This window comes from Rhinolophus ferrumequinum, chromosome 16 (assembly GCF_004115265.2).
Source record: "Rhinolophus ferrumequinum isolate MPI-CBG mRhiFer1 chromosome 16, mRhiFer1_v1.p, whole genome shotgun sequence".
NCBI classification, from domain to species: Eukaryota; Metazoa; Chordata; class Mammalia; order Chiroptera; family Rhinolophidae; genus Rhinolophus; species Rhinolophus ferrumequinum.
Window position 1 is genome coordinate 12,744,157 of NC_046299.1, and position 20,304 is coordinate 12,764,460.

A 20,304-nucleotide genomic window follows, 5' to 3' on the forward strand; every position below is an offset into this window, starting at 1 on the left:
TTTAAAAAATAAAAACAGCCTTTTGCTATCATTTTCAGCTTTCGTTTGATAATGTGAATTGATTTTTTTTCTTTTTTTACAAAGAGCTCCAACAGCACAGTCTTTGAAACTCTACCTCAAGTAGGTCAGAGTCTTACTTCCCTGGCTGTGCTGTACTGCATGAAAGGCTGCCTGCATTTTCTCATGACTTGACTCCCCGGGGGACCACCCATGGATCATTTCTTTTAGTCAAAAAGAATCCACTGACTGAGCCTATCCTAGAGCTAACAACTGAGCTTTCCACGGGGAAACGACGGCAAATTGAGTACAGCTATTGACCAGCCTTCTGTCGTTAAAAATACAACAAACTACTTTGTCTGATTTATTCTTGAATTACTGGTCATTTTCGTGCTCTGGTGTATTACTTACTAACCTGTTAGACAAGTAGGACAAAAACTCTGGCCACTGTCTTGTTTTTGTTATCTGTTATGTTTTCTCTACTCAGAGCTAACAAAAAACTGTGATGTTATAAATATTAAAATACATGTTTTGTTTCCAAAAAAAAGGTGTTTAAAATTCTATGGCTTAATTACAGTGATAACCCAACATTTATATTTACCTTCCTTTCAATCAAGGACAGTAAGATAATAAGGAATGATATGTACCAAAAAGTAATATAATTAAACTACAAATTGTTTTATTCAGTATTTTAAAATCTTCTATAGATTATTTAGGAGTGTTTAATATCAGTTGTGAATTATTTTAATTTAAAATTCAATATTAATGAAAAAGATGAAAAGCTAAATATATTTTTCACTCATATATTGTTTTTTAGAAGGAGGGCAGTGTCATGTAATTATAGAAAAGAAATCTATAGGTTGATGCTGCATGTACTAAAGCAACAAGTTAACTTCTTTCCTCCTAAATTTAATTAGTATTTGTAAAATCAAAAACAAAGCCAATGGAAAGCTCAACACAAATATATTTAGTACAAATGTACTCTTTTTTTTTTTTTGTAAGAAGGGTAATGAGCAGTGTTTTGCGGAAGAATTAATTGAATAAATCAAATGTAATGAGGTATATGGAAAGAATTATACATAAATATTTGCCTTTATTGTGACTAAAATTCACATTTTTATTTCTGTAAATTTTCATCGGAACAACTTCATATGTTCACTGTTAGAAAATCTATTTACTCCAATATTTAGTGACTGTATCATACAATATCTTAAAACACATCTTTACTTTTTAGTATAAAACACATTAATCAGAACCTAGCTAATTAAAACTTCGCCATGCTGAAATTTAAAGTAGTGGTTCTCACTGGTTTTCACTTGTTCTTACAAATGTCCCATGGTTACGGCGAAGGGGACATTTGACAATGTTTGGAGACATTTTTGGTTGTCACAAGTGAATCAGAGGTGCTACTGCTATCTAAAGGGTAGAGGCCACAGATGCTTCTAAACATCCTACAAATAACAGAACAGCACCCACAACAAAGAATCACCAGCCTCGTGTGTTAATAGTGCCAAGATGAGAAACCCTGGCTTAAAGACAAAGACGAATCAAGACAAATTTATTTTAAAATACCAATTTCCTCAACAAGACACATTAGGTCTAACTACTCAAAACTTCTGTATCTGCATAAACAATACAGTAGAATGAGGGCTAATTTTCAAAATGGTGTCTGAGCTCATTTTATTCATGTCTGAGATGGGATAGTGCAGACGCCTATCTCGGTGGGCTGCTGTGAAGACTGAATAAAGCATTTTAAACTGTAATGCTAATACTTTGTTATTGATCTGTTATAATAACAAAAAGATTCTTATAAAAATTGATTCTTCACATGTATTCTACTTAATAAGGTAGGAAAATGAACTATTTTTAACATACTTATGCTAACCCTATAAGAATTGAAATATGAAAAGGTTATAGTCACGTTAACCTGAAAACTTTTTTGTTATTGATAATAGTATGTCATTAATAACATCAACTACCATCGGTGCTTCTCATTTCATCATGAGAGCAGTTATTATCATCTCTATCTTCTAGATGAAAAAATGGAGCCATAGGTAAACTAATTCACCTAGTGTCATAGAACATTAAATGGAAGGAGGGAGTCTCTCTGGTTTGCCCTTAGCCTTTGACTAAACTCATATAGAACAGTTCTTTCTCTGGACAGCTGAGTTTATTGAAGAATTGGAAATGTTTTGTTTCTGTGGAATTTCATTGGTAAAGCAAATCAAATGAAAGGATGACCACTATACATTTTGTTGTAAAGATGGATCTATCCTCAGTAAAGGCTCCGAATTTTAGGCCAAGGACCCAGGGGATGGGGCTTTATTGAGTTTTGGAGAGGAGTCTAGTTTGTGCTTATGTTTCCATGATCATCAATTTTTCATTAAGCATTATCTATAGATTAACTAAATAATACAGCTTGCTTATAAATGTATTATTGCTTTCCGAATGTATGTACTTACATTGGGATAATTAAAAAGCAAATTAATTTTTAAAAGCATTGCTAATATCATTCTAGTCTTTGACAATTATCATATTTTAGCTCAATATCTTTCCTTTTCCCTTTTATTGTCATTAATGTAGTAATGCTACTAATGTAATTAAAGAATTTCCAGAGGAGAAAAACAAATTGAATTTATTTCCCTTTACAGTACAATCTTGAGTAATAAGACGAAATGGCACACATGATTGAATAATTATTCACACATATCACTTACATAATTAAATGTTATTAATATACTTAACATTTATTATACAAATTATTTTTAGGTTCTAAGATGTAGATGTGTTCCTTGATAACTATACAAGTTGAAATTTATGAATCATCTCTGTAAATATCCCCTTACTTACTGTTATGTCAAATATTATTTAAGCTTGCCTATCTTCAGTAAGCTCTACCTACTTAGAGTAATAATACTACATATAAACATTTCAGAGGCTGGACAATATACCTGAGTACAAAATAATTGCTAAGTTAATTTGTATAAATATACTTTTATTCCGTTTATAGAAAAAAGTAAACATTTATTGAGTACTCTCATGTGCCTAATACAAGGCAAGCTGTACGAAGCTTCTTAGAAAGTGGATAGTTTATATCACACTACATAGCACTTAGTTATATAAATGTCTGCCTCCATCTAGGCAGGTGAGAGTGGCCTGGCGATAGGAATGTGTCAGTTTTCGGCATGTTGAATAAGATCTCCATGATACTAAATTTAATGGCTATTGGTTAAAGGTTTTCATCTTTCATTTTATTGTCAGTAACCCTTCTCCCCACTTGAAATAGGTCCTCTCTGTGTGTTTTTCCCACTGATTCAATCCCAATTTAGGTTAATTTGTTAATTCAGAGATGTATTTTTTTGAAGCTTGCTCCCTTTCACATTTTCACTTAATTTTGTTTTATAATTATGACACATTTTTAGGGATTCAGGGTCAGATCTGCAAAATAAAGTACACTTAGAGAGGTCTACCAACCATTCGTGTTCCCTTCACGCTATTCCCTTTTCAGTTCTGTGAATAATGACTAAAAACAAAACAAAAAACCTTTTTTATTTTTTCAGTTTTTAAAAGAAAATTTATATTTACATTCTCCCCTTCTTTGTACATAGTAACATACTATACATACTTTTTCCCACCTTGCTACTTTAGAAATATCGTCTGACATCATTCCATAGATAACTATAGAAATATTTTTTAATAATTGCTTACCATAACATATTACTACACTTCATTCAACTAGTCCCCCATTGGTGGATATTTGGGTTGTTACCAGTTATTTTAGCTATTACAAGTAGTGCTTCAATAGCCTTCTGTTTATCTTCATATTTTTGACAGTGTGTTTGCAAGGTCTAAGGGTATGTCTATATGTAAATACAGTAAAATTCTCCTCATAGCAGTTGTACATTTTGCATTCCCAACAAGATATGAAAGTGCCTGTTTTTCCACAACCTCTCTTTTAGAATATTGTTTTAGTTGTCTATTACCATCGTAAGAAATGAGCACAAATTGAATAGATTAGAACCACACACATTTATAATCCTACAGTTCTGGAAATCAAAAGTCAAAAAATAGGACTCACTGGATTAAAATCAAGGTGTCAGCAGGACTTTCTTCCTTCTAGAAACTCTAGGGAAGAACCTGTTTCCTTGTCTTTCCATTTTCTAGGGGCTGCCAGTGTCCCCTGTCTCATTGCTCTGTTTTTCCTTTAAAATCAAAAATGACATTACTCTGACCTCTGCTTCTGTCGTCACATCTTCTCCTCTGTCTCTCCTGCCTCTTTCCCTGAGAAGGATCTTTGTGATTACATTAAACCTATCCAGATAATCCAGGAGAATTTCCACATCTCATAATCCTTAATCATACCTGCAAAGTCCCTTTCTGAAAAAATTCTGGGTATTAGGATGTAGATAGACAACTTAGAGGGCCATTATTCTGTCTACCACAAGTATGTTGTCAATCTTTTGGGTTTCTGACAATCTTATTGGTAAGTAATGGTAATCTCAGTTAATTTTAATTAGCATTTTTATTATGAGTGAATTTGAACATATTTTCCTATGTCCTATGCCTTTTTCATTTCCATGAACTATCAATGTATATCTCTTACCAATTTTTATAGAGTTGTTGGTCTTTTTGTTGCCCTTTAATTTTAAAACCTCTTTTGTATTTTAGAGACCTCAACCCATTTTCCATGATATACATTTCAAATATTTTTCACATTTTCCACTTTACTTTTTAAAATTTTGGCCATGAAAAGTGTATTAAAAATTTTACGTAGTCAACTTTATTAATCTTCTCTCTTATTGTTTCTGGAAGCATAGTTAGGAAACTTTTGGCAATTCTGAGGTTACAGAGTAATTCGCCTTTGTTTTTATCTAGTAACACAGTGGTTTCTACATTTAAATTTTGGACCTTTTTACCTTTGATTCTATGGTATTTAAAGATTCTGTTTTCTTTCGCTCCATGTAGCTCTTCAGTTATCCTAATGCCACTTCATGAGAAGTCCATCTCCTCCCCACTGATTCGCATACCATTTTTTCCATATACTAAATTTCTACACACAATTTGATCTATATCTAGATTTTTTCATTCTGTGTCATTTTAGATCTTTCTTTTGAACTTTTATAATCTCTCATTAGTGTAACAATTACTTGTACTTGGCAAACATTCAATCAAGTCAAAGTCAATGGCGGAAAGTATTTCATTGTATGTTTTCCCCAATATAATTTGAGGTGGTTGGGTATTATATTATCCACTTTTATTTCCCTGGTGTCTAACAGAGTTCCTTGTACATTGAGGATAATCAACAAATCATTATTAGAAATGTACAAATAAAAATGTTGGATAGTAAATCTCTGCTAGAATACATTATGTTTAAGTAACCATATTGAGTTCAAACTTTATTTGATCCAACAAGAACTCTGAGTGCTGGGCGTAGAAGATATTTCTTAACCTCTACTTTACAAATGAGGAACTTGAAGCTCAGAAATGCTTACGTTGCTTTCTCAAGGTCACATAAGTAAAAAGTAGAACTGGAACTGGAATTAAGTCTTCTGACTTCAAATGTAATGTCCTCTACATTAGAGGTAAAATGACTACATTCTTGGCATTGCTTTCATTCCTCTTTATTTCTCTTCAATTCTAAAATAACATTCATACAAGAGACGTCCATTTTACTAAGGTCTAAACCTGATTAATAATGAAATGAACCAATTATATCCCCCCAAAAGGAGTGCAGGAAAGCTGAAATAACATTTTCAAAAGACCAGTTTTAAACATTGTTCTGAGGGTGATAACATTAATTACATGTCTGAAGGAGATATTAGATAATTTAAAAAAACACAGAGGTTTTTGTTCAATATTTTTAGTGCTTATATGTCTTTTATTATTTTTAAACTTCACTTATTTTTACTACAAAATTGTGAAGACTAATTTTTAAAATATATATGTAATTCTGTATATTCAGATACCATCAGAAGGCTACAGACAAAAGAAGCCCAGGAAATAGCAATGCTGTGTTTCTATGTACAATTAACAGGACAAAAAAGAAAAAAAAAAAAGAAAGAAAGAACAAGAAGAAAAGCAGTGGGTTTTCCTTATTTTGGAATTCTTGGCTCATTGTTTCTAGTGATAAAGGAGGAAATACAATAAAATAGATATGACAAAAAAACATGAAATTATGGTAACAATATGGTTGAAATCTCTTTTTTTTTTACATTTAAAAAATATAAGATCTGTGTAGCAAAATTGCTCCTTTAATGTGGTATTATATTTTAGTTTGCCAGAAAATATATTAACTAACTGGTTAATTTAAGAACATCAATTTTGAATTTGAGCTCTATGGTTCATCTTGAAAGATTCACTGTAATACTTGTAATTTAAATCAGTTTCATTGTGATTATATTTAAAATCGTCACAGATGATAATAAATTGCCTTATACATTTTATTGTTACCCTATAGATCTATCATTAAATATGTAGATAAGCTAAAACGCACTTGTATTTAATAAATGAACATTCTGACTCTAGATGGAATGCTTATTTCCAGAATTAAGGTTCCTAAGGGAGAAAACAAAATTTCTGCGAGTGGGGCTGAACATAGTGCTGCATAATCGATTGGTTCACTTAAAGGCATCAGCCATGCTCCCTTTGATGACAGATTAAGTAAATATGAGAGTAGACAGCACCCACATTATGGGCATCACACAGCACATTGTAGGAAAGATTATGAAAATTGCTCCTGCTTTAGAGCAAGCAAAATGGATGAAATGCTTTACGAGAAATGTATTTATAAAGAAATGGAGGAAAATGTTTATATTAATTATGTAAGTGATGAATAAGTAGTTATATAGAGAGTAAATTAAAGTCAAAATAGTATTGACAATTTTCCAGAAGCATAAGAGTCCGAGACCTTCAAAAATAGCCGACATTTTCATATAGGTTTATTCCTTATGTAAAGAAAAATTTCCGCTTGCCCATGAAATGGAAAAATCCAAAGTGAACAAGAAGAAACTACAATCCCTAACAATTTACAACGGAAAGGCAAAAATGATGCCACTGATCACTAGACCTGGTGAGCAGGATGGCCTGTTAGCTTTACCTTATTGTATAAAACAGCCGTGAAGCTTCAGGCCAGGTTAGAGTGTGCTTGCACAGTGCCAGCTCGCTCTGGGGGTAGGTTTCTGTGTGAAACCACACCAGGAGATCACTAACAACACTACATCCTACATGACTCACAGGCGTGACTAACAAAGCAAGGGGGGACAGCCACTGCAGGAGTGGCCTCATGCTTAGGGACTACAAAGAACAGATAGCAATCATGGCAACCTTTTTCTTTTCTGATCTTACTGTCCCCACCAGTGATATTCACCAGTTCCTCCTCTCGCTACCACTGTAAAGTGAAAACCAAGGGTATACCTAATATAACACAATGCATAATATTGTACTTGGGAATTTTTCATTACATATGCCTTGCTTAAAATCATGCCCTTAATAAGCATGGGTGATCCGTCAGGTAGCTTGAATCTATTCCCATTGTTCCTACTGAGTTACTGAATCCAGTTTTCCCACCTGCAAGAGGGGACCAACACCTTGATTCCCTCTCTTTTTTAACAAAGATGTGATAAGAACAAAGAAGATAAATGCTTTCAGCAATTTGGAAGGATGAAGCACTACAGAAATTGATGGTGTTCTAGCGGCCGGGTCATCATCCTAACACCAATCTGGGCGAATGACTAGAAATGAATTTGAACCCAAAGCTGCTATCATAGAGGGTGATATGACACAATAGGAAAAGGCTGCAGGCTGTATTTTGTTTCCTTTCTATCCCTGATAACTATGTTCCTTATCAAAGTGAATACCAACTCCTACTGCTCATTAACTCTGTCATGTTTTTCACAGTCTCATCTGCCTTATAATTGAAATTCTTATTTTAACAGCATTATCTTAATGTTATTGCTAGCTATGGAATGTCTTGTGAAGAGTGCAACATTAAAGTTAATTTGGCCCTACATCTTTGGTAATGGATACTGTCTGGGATATAATTAACTATAGATACTCATACTTGGACTGAAATATGTCAAGGTTACTTCCCCAATTATTGTAGTTTGTCATAGGTGGCCCTACCACAGTTGCTTATCATTTTTCACATCTGACTAATTTCACGTTGCTCATGGTCCTTTGTGGTAGAGTGGTAAAAATCAGACTTCTTAATGATGTGAAGTTGCTTTTTCTTTTTTCATTCTTAATTAAAACTGGTTATGCACTTCAGTTGAGTTTCCCAGTGAGAAAAATTAGATCGGTATTATAATAAGAATTAAGAAAGTACTCCTAGGATTACAGTCAACATGTAATTTTAAAAATATAATATAGTAAATAAAAAAATAGATCACCTGGCCTATATTGTTAACGTAAGTAGCACCTTCCACTAAGCAAAGCCTGCAGTTCTTATAACAATGTCTATATAACGCCGCTAAAGCAACAATATACATAACATGCTAATGTTGTAAAACAATCTCACTTAATGAGTTTTTATTCCCATTCAGCTGTGATAATTCCTCATTGCTTATTGAACAAATACATAGCAAATACTTTACACTTCCCTTTAAATAGGTCAAACCAAAAGACTGTAACGTATAAATTGGATACAGATTTAAGTTGTTTTTAGGTTCTTACAATGTTTGGAAAGAGCTAGAAATGTTCATTAATTTCAGACTTAAACTAAGCCTATTAAAATTTTAAGAGTAATCACTAAAAGAGGAGAAATAGATTGTACAACATGCAAATTAGTTGAAGAAAAAAGGGAATAATGATTTTTTTAAAGTCTTCAATTCAAGAGAAGGCCAGCAAGGAAGGAAAAATAAGAGAAAATTTAGGATCAATACAAACCAAGGGTAATGACTGAAAATATTACTAAGGCAGTCTGATTAATAAAAAAAAAATAGGGAAAAAATAAAAATTTAATAGCGATATCCAGAAGGGAAAATATTTGTAACGGAAAATTTACAAACATTTAACATATTTGATTTATAAATAAGAAGCAAAGATTATTCCAACAGAAAGATGAAGGAAGATATTAAATAAGCTATTTTAGCATTTTCAAATTTTCTGAAACTAATAAAGAATTTCTTGTGTAATCAAATTATTATCAAAATGTGCTATTCTTAAAATAGAAGACAAGGGAATCATGGTCAATTGAATCAACTGGGAGAAATATAAATGATTAAAGAATATGAAAATAATCAATTTCACTGGTAATAAGAAATGTGATTAAGAGAAGATAACATTTCATGTATCAAATTAACAAAATTGTTTTAAAATTGCTTTTAAAATAATTTTTGACAAAGATGCAGAAAAACAGGAATTCTCGAACTTTGCTAAAGTTAGTATGAATAAGGACGTTTCTGGAAAGTAGGTAAGCAATACATCTCAAGATCCATAAAAGGTCATAATTTTTGATCTAGCAATTTTTCTTTGATAGATTAGGATCCAGAGTTATGTACAAAAATTAATGATAGCCTTAATTATAACAATGTGAAATTAGAATCAAGTAACTGACAATAAAATAAGCAAATATGTTAGGTTATATTACAAAATAATTAATATGGCAGTTCAAAACCAAACAGTGAAAACAACAGAATGCAAAATCACGTAGACAATATACTGTCAATTTTGTAAAATTATGTATATGCAAAAAGAAAGTGTAACTAGAAGGAAACAGAAGTTCTGGCAATGAATATTTATAGGTGGTGGGATTATAGAAGATTTTAATTTAAATTTTGATTATTTCTGCATTATTTTTTTCTACAATGAAGGTTTATTATCTATGTAATCAGAATATTAATGGTAAATGGGTAATAAAATAATTGCAACATCAAATGTCACAAGATAGCTACAACACTCTGAAAAATAAGAAATTCAGGGAAAAGTAAATAGGCTGCTTGTGCCAGCCACTGGAACTGCTGTGCAAGAAGATGGCAGGCCAGAGAAGAAGTGCGTATGAGGACACTGGCTGTGCCCAGTGGCACAGAACAGGGCTCACGCTGCTCTGGGAGCGAAACCAGCAATGCTCTGAGCATGAGAGCTGTTCACTGTGTCCGGCCTGCACTTGAACTACACGGATGTGCCTGTCATATTGGGAAAGGGATTTCTTACATAGCACATGAGGGTTAACTGTCTCATTTATATGAGTATCTGAGAAACTGGAATCAAAGACTACTACATGAACTTGAAGTAACTCTATGCTAATAAATAGCTTTACCAGAAAAAATTATTCCATAGATGCCTTAGGGCCTAAGACGTAGTCTCAATTTGAACTAACATCAGCATATTTAAAGAATGGTGTGAAAGAGAAACTGTTGGGCCAAGGTGAGATTCAGAACCTGGTTCTTGCTCTGCTGGTGACTAAATGTGTGATCATGAACAAAGGTCTTATGCTTGCAGAGCCTCAGTTTCCTCAACAGTAAATAGAAAAAACAAAATCTGCTTAACCTATTTTATAAGATTGACCTAAGGCTCAAATGAGATGGAGAGAGAGTATGTAAATGAATTTTGAAAAATTGTGTCTTAAACTCAGTTTAAACATTTCAATTGTTCCAATGACCTGGGAAGTTCAAGTTCAAGTTCCTTAGCTTGGCATATAAATCCTCATTCCTACTATCTGAAAAGCTCTCTCTAGTATATGCTTGATTGACACCTAAGCATTAATACCCCAATGGTCATATACGTTTTCAAAAATTGAACTATGGATAAATTAATTATGGTGGGTTAAAAAGTACAAGGAAAGATGATTCTAGAATATTATTCCAGCAAAAACACATAAGGACTCATACAAACTTTATAAAACTGCCAACTCCCTCTCTCCTTCCTTCCCACCACCACTGCTCCCCAAAAATCATGAGTAGGGTTTTCATCCCTTCATGTACATTTTAACACATCATCCTTTCAATGTAGAGAGCCATATAGTAAATGGTGTGTTATGATATTGCATGCTATACTTTAGTGTGACACCATACAGTACTAACAAGTCCAGCCCAGTCACTTCAGCAGCAGTCGGTGCTTTTGCCTCCATTTCTCATGGTTTCTATCAGTTGCTGACGAAAAGTAACATGTGTTGTGTTGTTTGAGAGGATATACTAAGAAACAATGGGACTATTATACATTTCAATGAATAAATACAACAGAGTCAGAAGTTCTAGAACTATTACAGTGCCGGTCAGAGAGAAAATTCATTTCCTATCTTTCAGTTTGGACCTTACAAACATGAAGTCACTGTAAAGGCTTTCAAAATGAGAACAATCTTCTCATAATAACCTTACAAATAGAGTCCAGAATCTGACCACTTCTCATCGCTTCTACTGCTACCACGCTGACCTTGCCACCATTATCTTCTGCCTGGATTTCTACAGCGGCCTTCTAGCAAGTCTTTCTGCTTCCTACCTTGACACTGGGAGCAGAAGCCACAGGTTGATTTCCACGGGCCCTCAGTTTCCATATCAGGATTCCTGCTGATTTCCAGTGCCGACTTGAAGGCTTTCTTGAGCCTCGTAGGAAGGAGCCCTCCACCAGTGACTGAAGGCAGTTTGGGAATAAATGCCGCACTCCCTCCATTGCCCCTGGTGTCCACATAGTTATACCCTGACGCCCAGAGTTTCCCCAGTGGGATTAAGCGCTGCTTGTCCACAGCAGTGTTGGCTGCTTCCATCGCTCTCTCATGGCTCCACTTCCCCAGCAGCTCAGTCTTCAATCCCAAGTGAACACGCGCCTTATTTTGGTGCTTGCTTCTCAGGGAACCATATAAAGCGATCTCCCTTCAAACTATTCTTAAACCAAAAGACAGAGTGATCCTCTTAAAAACAGTCAGTTTTTTGGTGTTGAGTTGATTGAGTTTTTTATAAATTTTGGATATTAACCCCTTATCAGATGTATCATTGATAAATATCCCATTCAGTAGGCTCCCTTTTTGTTTTATTGATGGTTTTCTTAGCTGTGAAAAAAACTTTTCAGTTTGATGTAATCCCATACATCAATTTTTCTCTTACTTCCCTTGCCTGAGAGGATATATCAGTAAAAATAGGACTCCAGGTAACGTCTGTAAACTTTCTTCCTATATTTTCTTCTAGTAGTTTTATGGGTTCAGATCTTACATGTAAGTCTTCAATCTATTTTGAATTTATTCATGTATATGGTGTAAGGAGGTGGTCCAGCTTCATTTTTTTGCATGTGTCCATCCAGGTTTCCCAGCACCATTTATTGAATAGACTGTCTTTATCCCAATGTAAATTCTTGCTTCCATTGTCGTAGATTAAATGACCGTATAGACATGGATTTATTTCTGGGCTCTCTATTCTGTTCCATTCATCTATGTGTCTGTTTTTATGCCAGTACCATACTGTTTTGATTACTATAGCCTTGTAGTATAATTTGATGTCAGGTATCATGATACCTCCCACTTTATTCTTATTTCTCAAGATTGCCGAGGCTATCCAGGGTCTTTTATGGTTCCATATAAATTTTAGGATTATAGTCTTATTAGGGAGACCACTTCCAGGATGCTGTAGATGCCTGATCACTGTGCTGTACACCTGAAGCTGAATAATAATGAATGTCAACTATAATTTAATGTATATATAAATTATATATATAACTATATATATAATTTATATATATACAATTGAGATATATATATGTGTGTGTGTATATATATATATATATATATATATATATATATATATAGTGTCACAAGAAGTGGAGTACAGCATAAGGAATAGAGACAGTGGAAATGTAATGGCTGTATGCAATGTCAGAGGGGTAGCAGATAGGGGGAGGAGGGTTATCACTTTGTGAGGGGTATAAATGATAAATGTCTAACTATTACAGTGTTTTGTACACATGAAACTAATAAAACAAAGTAAATAAATAAAAATTAAATAAAAAAATTAAAAACAGTCAGAATAGGTCAAAATTTTCTTTCAAAATCCTGCAGCTGGCTCTCGTCTTCACTCAGAAGAAGACAATGTCGAAATCTTAACAATGGTTTACAAGGTCCCCCCATACTGTCTGCCTACCCTGTGTCCCACCCTCCCCCCACATTGCTTGCTGTTCCATGAACTTGCCAGCTATGCCCCACCTAGGGCCTCAGCTCTAGCTATTCCCTTAGCTTGGAACACTCTTTCCCTGGGAAGCTGCAGTCTGGTTAACTCCTTTACCTCTTTCAAGACTTGTTCAAATCTCACCTTCTCAGTGAGGTCTCCCTGATTACCACCCTCTCCAACAGAGCACCGTCTCTCTCATCTCCACAAAGCGCTCCCCAAATCCTTTCCTGCTTTATTTCTTCTGTTTCCATTGCACTTATCACCTCCTAGTGTATTAAATATGTTACTTTCTCCTGCTAGAATATAAACACAGGAGAATGGTGTTTTCTATGTTCCCTGATGTGTCTCAAGTGCTTAGGAAGTGCCTGACACATAGGAAACATTCCATAAAAACCTGTTGAACGAGCACCATAAATTACCATGTTATCTCTTGGTGGAAGAAAAAATGACAAATATATACTACAGATCACACAATTACTACGAAAATAATCCTCTTTTTAAGATAACTATAAAATACACTAATAAATTGTGTTTGTATATAAAGTTATACTCTAAGTGCCTTTATTAAAATGTATTTTAATTTGGCACTATAATATAGGAAAATACAGTGATTCAGATTCCTAACAGATAATTTAGAGGGTGATTAGTCATACTATAAATATTTTTTCATTCACAAAGGGTTCGACACCTAGGATGTCACCTACATAAAGGTCCTATTCAATACTCCTCATTCATTAAAAATTACAATTAAGTTATACATAAAAATTTTCAGGAACACATTTATTTCATAGAACAGGACATGTCTGTATAGAGCAGTACACAATTATCTACAGATGTATCAAAGGTAATTCATGTCATATCACACTTTACATCCTCCCCATGATTGTAAGATGTAGAATTCAGGGTGGCAAATAAGAGTCAAATTTAATTTAAAAGAAAGAGATTAATTAACTTACTACATTACAAATACTCCAAATATTACAGAACAGTAACCACCAGCTAACCCATAGCTTTGTGGTAAATTTAAACACTGACTTTTAAAAAAACGCCAGCAGAGAAACTTTAAAATTACTTTGATTTTTTGGTTTAAATAAAATCCTCAATGTTATTTCAGAAAAGAACTAGGTTTCAGAATTCAGTATGTACAGAAATCAATAAACCACATCCTATTATATCATGTATATAAAAAGATATTTGGGGCAGCTTTGAATGAACAGTAATAATGGAAAATAAATCTCACATATATATGCATATGTATATGAAAATATGTCAGCTAGATAACTTCTAATTAATAGCAATTATTACAAAATGCTTAGCAAAGGAGAAAATAAAGTATAATATTAAATATTCTGCTTCTACCTGTATTGTTTTCTAAAGTATGTCAAAGAAAGAAATTAGCAATTAGCTGCTGAGATTTACTTCTGATGTTTAATTTTTACAGGAAGAAGTAAACAAACAATTTAAGCTCTAAAAATTCTACTGAATAATAATGTCTGCAACTTGAATTTTCAAAAAGTTTCTAAGTTGCCAGTTTAATAGAGATCACTGGATATATATAACTAAAAGGAATTTTAAATATCAGAAATCATGATTATTTACCAAGATGAAGGAAATCTGACAATGAATTTAGGATTTTGAGCATGGAGCATGGAGGTACTCAATTAACAAAAGTACCACTTTAATAAAGTGAATGTTAAAACATTATATATTCCCTCAAATTCATCTATAGATTCCCTATCAAAATACAAGCGAGCTTCTTTGCAGGAAATGACAAAGAGATCCTAAAATTTAAGAGGAATTCGAGGGTCCCAGAAGAAGCAAAACAATCTTCAAAAAGAACAAAGTTTGAACACTCACGTCTTCTAATTCCAAAACTTATTACAAAGCTACTGTCATATAATAGACCTATAGAACAACGGAACAGCATTGAGAGTTGAGAAATAAATCCTCACATTTATGGTGAGTCAATTTTCAACAAGGATCCCAAGATCATCCAATGGGGAAAAACAAGTCTTTTCAACAGTAATGAAAAATTACCACGTGACCCAGCAATTCCATTCTTAGTTACATATCCAAAAGAAATAGAAACATAAACCCACGTAAAAAATTGTACACAAACGTTCATCGTAACATTTTTCCTGAATACCCCAAAAGTGAAAATTCAGATGTCCATGAACTGATGAATGTATATAAAAAAAAAAGTGCTATATTCATTCAATTGAATATTGCTTGGCAATAAAAAGGAATGAACTACTGATACATGCCACCATAGAGATGAAGGCTTACCACATTATGCTAAGTGAATAGACACAAAAGACCACACATTGTATGATTCTTTTATGTGAAATAGAATAGGGGAATCTACAAAGAGAAAAGGTAGATTAATGTTGGCCTACAGCTGAGGGAGAAGGCTGGGAGCAACTGGGAGGCAGGGGGCATGCGGTTTCTTTTGGGGATGATGAAAATGCCCTAAAATTAATTTTAGTGATGGCTATACAACTCTGCATATACTAAAAACTATCAAATTGTACAACTTAAATTAATGAATTGTATGGCATATGAATTACATTTTAATAAAGCTGTTACCAAAAGCACGACAGTATTATACATTAATAAGTATGACTTGATTCCCAAACAAAGGGCTTTCTAAGTGAGACTGTGCAGGTGAATGTTTTCCTTCTTTGCCATTTCACTGAAAAAAAAAATGGTACAAATGAAACAGAAGCATGCCAGCTATTTATATAAATAAGAAAGGTGAGGGAAATAACACAACTGCCAACCTTAGCATAGTATTTTATGGAATACAAAGCACTTGCACATATGCTGCCAACAAGTGACAAAGTAGAATGAACCATTTGTCGCCTCCCCTACGATCAAAAAGGAGACAACATGTAAGAACTAGGAAGGTTAACTCTCAAGACATACTCAGCAATTCATACAAAATCTTGAAGAAACACTTGAAAAGATAGAAAGTGGTTACACCTTTGTAGGGAGTAAGTGGTGACATGGGCTAACAGAGGGCCAGAGTCACACTGTCCTGGATGGATTGATGCCTGCAGTCGGGCAGGAAAGCAGCAGAACCTTCCAGTGCCTGCCTAAGACTGCAAACTAATGACAGAAGCTCTAGAGCTCAGCTTGGGTGAGTAATCCCACAACCATACCTGCAGGAAGCTAGACAACCCCTAAGCTCTCACTTCTCCCACCTCAACTCCTGACCTGCAATTACATCAGAGATAGGCTACCATGTGATAAAAATAATGTTGGGAAGTGGGGACTAGAAAGTTCTCCATAGTCAAAGGGACACTGTGGCAAATGAGTAGCTGTGATTGTTAACCAGACTGTACACGATGGGCAGCTTCCTCACCTCCAACAGCTAAATTACCTGTAAGAGGGGAATCTAGGGTCCCTCTTCTAAAGTGGATATTAGTAACTAAATTAAAATATATGTACAAAGGTAAAATAAAGGAGACTTCTGAAGGGTGTAAGAACCATGAAAGACACAGAAAAATGAAGCAATCTATACCAAAGGAAGTCAACTACAATGGAAGACATGGAGCAATATTTAAATTAAATATAATAATGATTACAGAAAGATAAGGGAGGGTATTGAAATATGATGCATCCACAAGCAGTTATGAATAAAAACCAACCGCAGGCATTAACAACAAAATATATAATTGTCAATAGGAGGTCAATTATTAGTGGGTTAAAGAGCAGAAAGGATACACTCTTAAGAAAACATCAGTGGGCTGGAATGCTAGGTTAAGGAATGTCCCAGAGGCATTAGGAAGAGAGTTTTAAAAAGTAGAAATAAGTGATAAATTAAGAAACAGAAACACAGATGACAAAAGAAGTGTCAAGGGTATCTAGTAGGAATTTCAGGAGACAGAATACAGTCAGAAATATTTAAGGAAATAGTAACCAAAAATTAGCCAGAAGTATCCAAAGCAGAGATCTACAGATTTAAAAGGTGCATAGAGTGCCAAATAGCATAATAACATATAAACATCAGAGAGAAATTTCAGAACGTTGAGAAACTAGAAAAAATTCTAAAAGATGCCAGAGAGAAAATGGAGATCAGTTATAAAGGACAAGGAATCAAACTGACATCAGATTTTAAACAATGGAGTAATGTCTTCAAAGTTTCAAAGAAGAGAACTTTGAAATGGAATTTCATATCTAACTAAACTGTTATTTACAATGTGAGGATGAAGTAAATATATTGGTAGGCATTTAAGGTCTCAAAGAATATGCCACATAAAATTTCTCTTTGAAAAAATCTTTTGGAGGATTTACTCGAGTGGATCAAATGTATGGTGGTGAACACACAATGTGATTTATGTGTGATACAGAATTGCACACCTGAAATCTATGTAATTTTACTAACAATTGTCACCCCAATAAATTAAAAAAAAAAATGAAAGAAATCCATGTTCAAAACACTAGATATAAAAAATAAAAGAGAGTAAAGAGAGTTCATTGTTATTTAAACATGCTATAATAAAGGAAAAAAGTATATGTATAATATCTGGATCAATAATTCCAAGTGATTGACATAGGGTGGGAGGAATAGAGGAGGTTTAGAGTGCGCTAAAGTATTGATTTTGTTTGAGATAGACAGGGCAGGATAATGTATTGATAAACTTTAGAGATTGATAGAGCAAAATAATCATCACTGTGAATCTTGAGAAGGGGTAACAATGAAAATATAGAAACAGAATATGAAATACTCAATTTAGTAGAAAAAAATCAATTTATACAAAAGAAGCTGGGTAAAAGAACCACATAGAAGCAAAGCTTATAACAACAACAACACACACACACAATGGAGTAGCTAAAATGAGCCTTGGTAGAATATTAATTATTGTCAATGTAAAAAGATTAAGCTTACCAATCAAAAGACAGATTCACAGAGTGAGTTAGAAAATAAAAAGCTAGCAGTCTTTTCTACAAAGAATAGGTGTAAAACAAAGGAAAAGAAGATGCAAATAAAGGGATAAAAGAAGGACTACCAGGCAAATGTGAACGAAAAGAAACGAGAGGGAGAAAATTTTAAACTCTACAAAATAAAATTCAAGGTTAAAAACTTATCACAATGATAAAGAAAGAAGGAAAAATCGGACAAAAATAAAGCAAAGAGATAAAATGATTAGGAGCAGGTGTACAGGTAACAATACAGTCCTGAACGCTGTTAAACAGCAACTGACAAACCACTGTGACACATGTGAATATATGTTAACTACATTTGTTCTGTAAGTTTCTGAGTTTTTCGGTTCTTTGATTACTCCTTTTCCTCCTTGGTCTTTGCATGTACTTTTTACATTCATTTATTTCTTGTTACTTGAGTTTTAGCAGTATCTGAGAATGTTTTAAACAGATGAGGGAGAAAAAATAAGTTGGATTGATATAGGTCCAGGTTTTCTATTTGTTAAAGTTTTTTTTACTAAAGTCATCTGAAAGAAGGGGTCAAAATAAAATTAACTTTCATTTAATCATTCTGTCTCTCTTCTAATTTCTCCCCAAGTAATGGGAGGTATACACATAAACTTCCTAATGTTCTAAACGGACATGGCAACCTGTGATCTACTGTAGTAAAAAAATCAAAAGCACAAAAGCTAAAAAAACATTAATAAGGAAATGTTTTCTAAATACTGGCCCTTTGTATAGCATCCATGAGGTCTGATTTGGTTTAATTTTTTGTCACAATAACCAAAAATGCAATAGACAGAATCAATTATATGTCTACTTAGGTGTTTGAAAGTGTCTATTTTTATATTCTTTGCTTTCCTTGAAGAAAAGCAAAATATGAAAATAGCAACATGAAATTAGTCACATGAGGGCATTTTTATAAAAGGGAATAAAATATTTCCACTCTATAGTGCTTCTAAATCTTCCTACTTAAAACATTTTACTATATATAAAACATAAGTTAAAATAATAAACATACACATACAATTAAATTACTATGCCTTAAAATGCTTTCATTAGTCACTAATTAGAATCTGTGGATTTTTCCTGTTTGGAGATTATTATTTTCAGAAACCATTTCATACATTATTTCAGGATTCTAATACCATATTTACTTGCACATAATGATTTCTCTTTCACTATACTCTATTTCTGCATTTGCAATAAAATAATACACCAATACTGTCATTACCACAAAGACAAACATTCACTGTATTCTACAATTCTCAACATTCAAACATGAAACTATGTAATTAAAATGTAACTCATCTTCACCCACCTTTTCTAGTCACCTTTTGTTAATAAAGGTAACTGTGAATTGTTAACTAAGGGGCACCGGACACTCCAGGGATTGAATAAACGGACTCTGTTTCTTCCATTATACCTATATCTTAAATTCCTTCAGCTCCTGGCTGCCAGGGAAAGGCTGCCAGGTGAGCAGTATGTCACTCTTGCCAAGGCTAATAGATTCTCTAGTGGCTTTTGTTGCAGCTCATGTCATACTATTAAAACTATGTGCCTTGAAAATGGCATAATATATGTAGCTGAATCTTGTCAGCGCTAGATAATCAGACTCTGTTTGGCTTCACAAGCAGATGCAGATTAGAGAAGCAATATAAATATGCAAATCACAGTGGTCCCCTTTCAGCACCACTGTTCCTACCTCTAATGGCCCTCGCAGAAAGTCTGCTTGTTCGGCTCCTACTTCCAGTGCTACGTCAACGGAAGCAAAGGGACGGCTGGCCATCTGCTGTCGTTCTCGAAGCAGTTGCTGGAGGGAATGAAAAATGATTTGTTTTAAAATAAATTGAAAACCACATTAAATTCAACAATATCTGGCTCCATGTTGAACAAATGGCACTCAAAATTTAGGAATCACCTAATACATATATCCATATCTAGATCACGAAAAATGAAAATTCTTTTCTCACCATGGCCTGTGGTACATTTCCACAGAGGCTTTAAATGTGTGGTACCTGCAAAGAACTTTTCCCCTGACCTCCTTGACACAAGTCTAAAGAAATGGACTCAAAAGCATTTCGAAAACTTCAGGTGAGAGGTGCTACTTAAGTAAGAAGTGCTATTACGATAGCACTTCTAGCTCATGCTTTTGTCTTAGCTGAAAGTAAATAACAGTAAAAATGTTTAAGAAAAGATAATGAGAAGTTGTCAAAATGCATTAATAGATTAAAGGAACATACGTATACCTTCCAAAACTAAGTTTTGTAAGTTGTCAATTGCTAAGGAACCA

At 33.8% G+C, this 20,304-nt stretch overlaps 1 protein-coding gene across 1 annotated transcript in view; it reads right to left on the reverse strand.

Moving 5' to 3' along the window:
* Positions 1-20,304, reverse strand: part of ATRNL1 (attractin like 1) — a 573,257-nt gene that overhangs the window by 177,091 nt on the left and 375,862 nt on the right. The window contains exon 27 of the mRNA XM_033131140.1: positions 19,717-19,824. Coding sequence (XP_032987031.1) covers positions 19,717-19,824 — 108 coding nt within the window. The remainder of the gene's footprint in view (positions 1-19,716; positions 19,825-20,304) is intronic.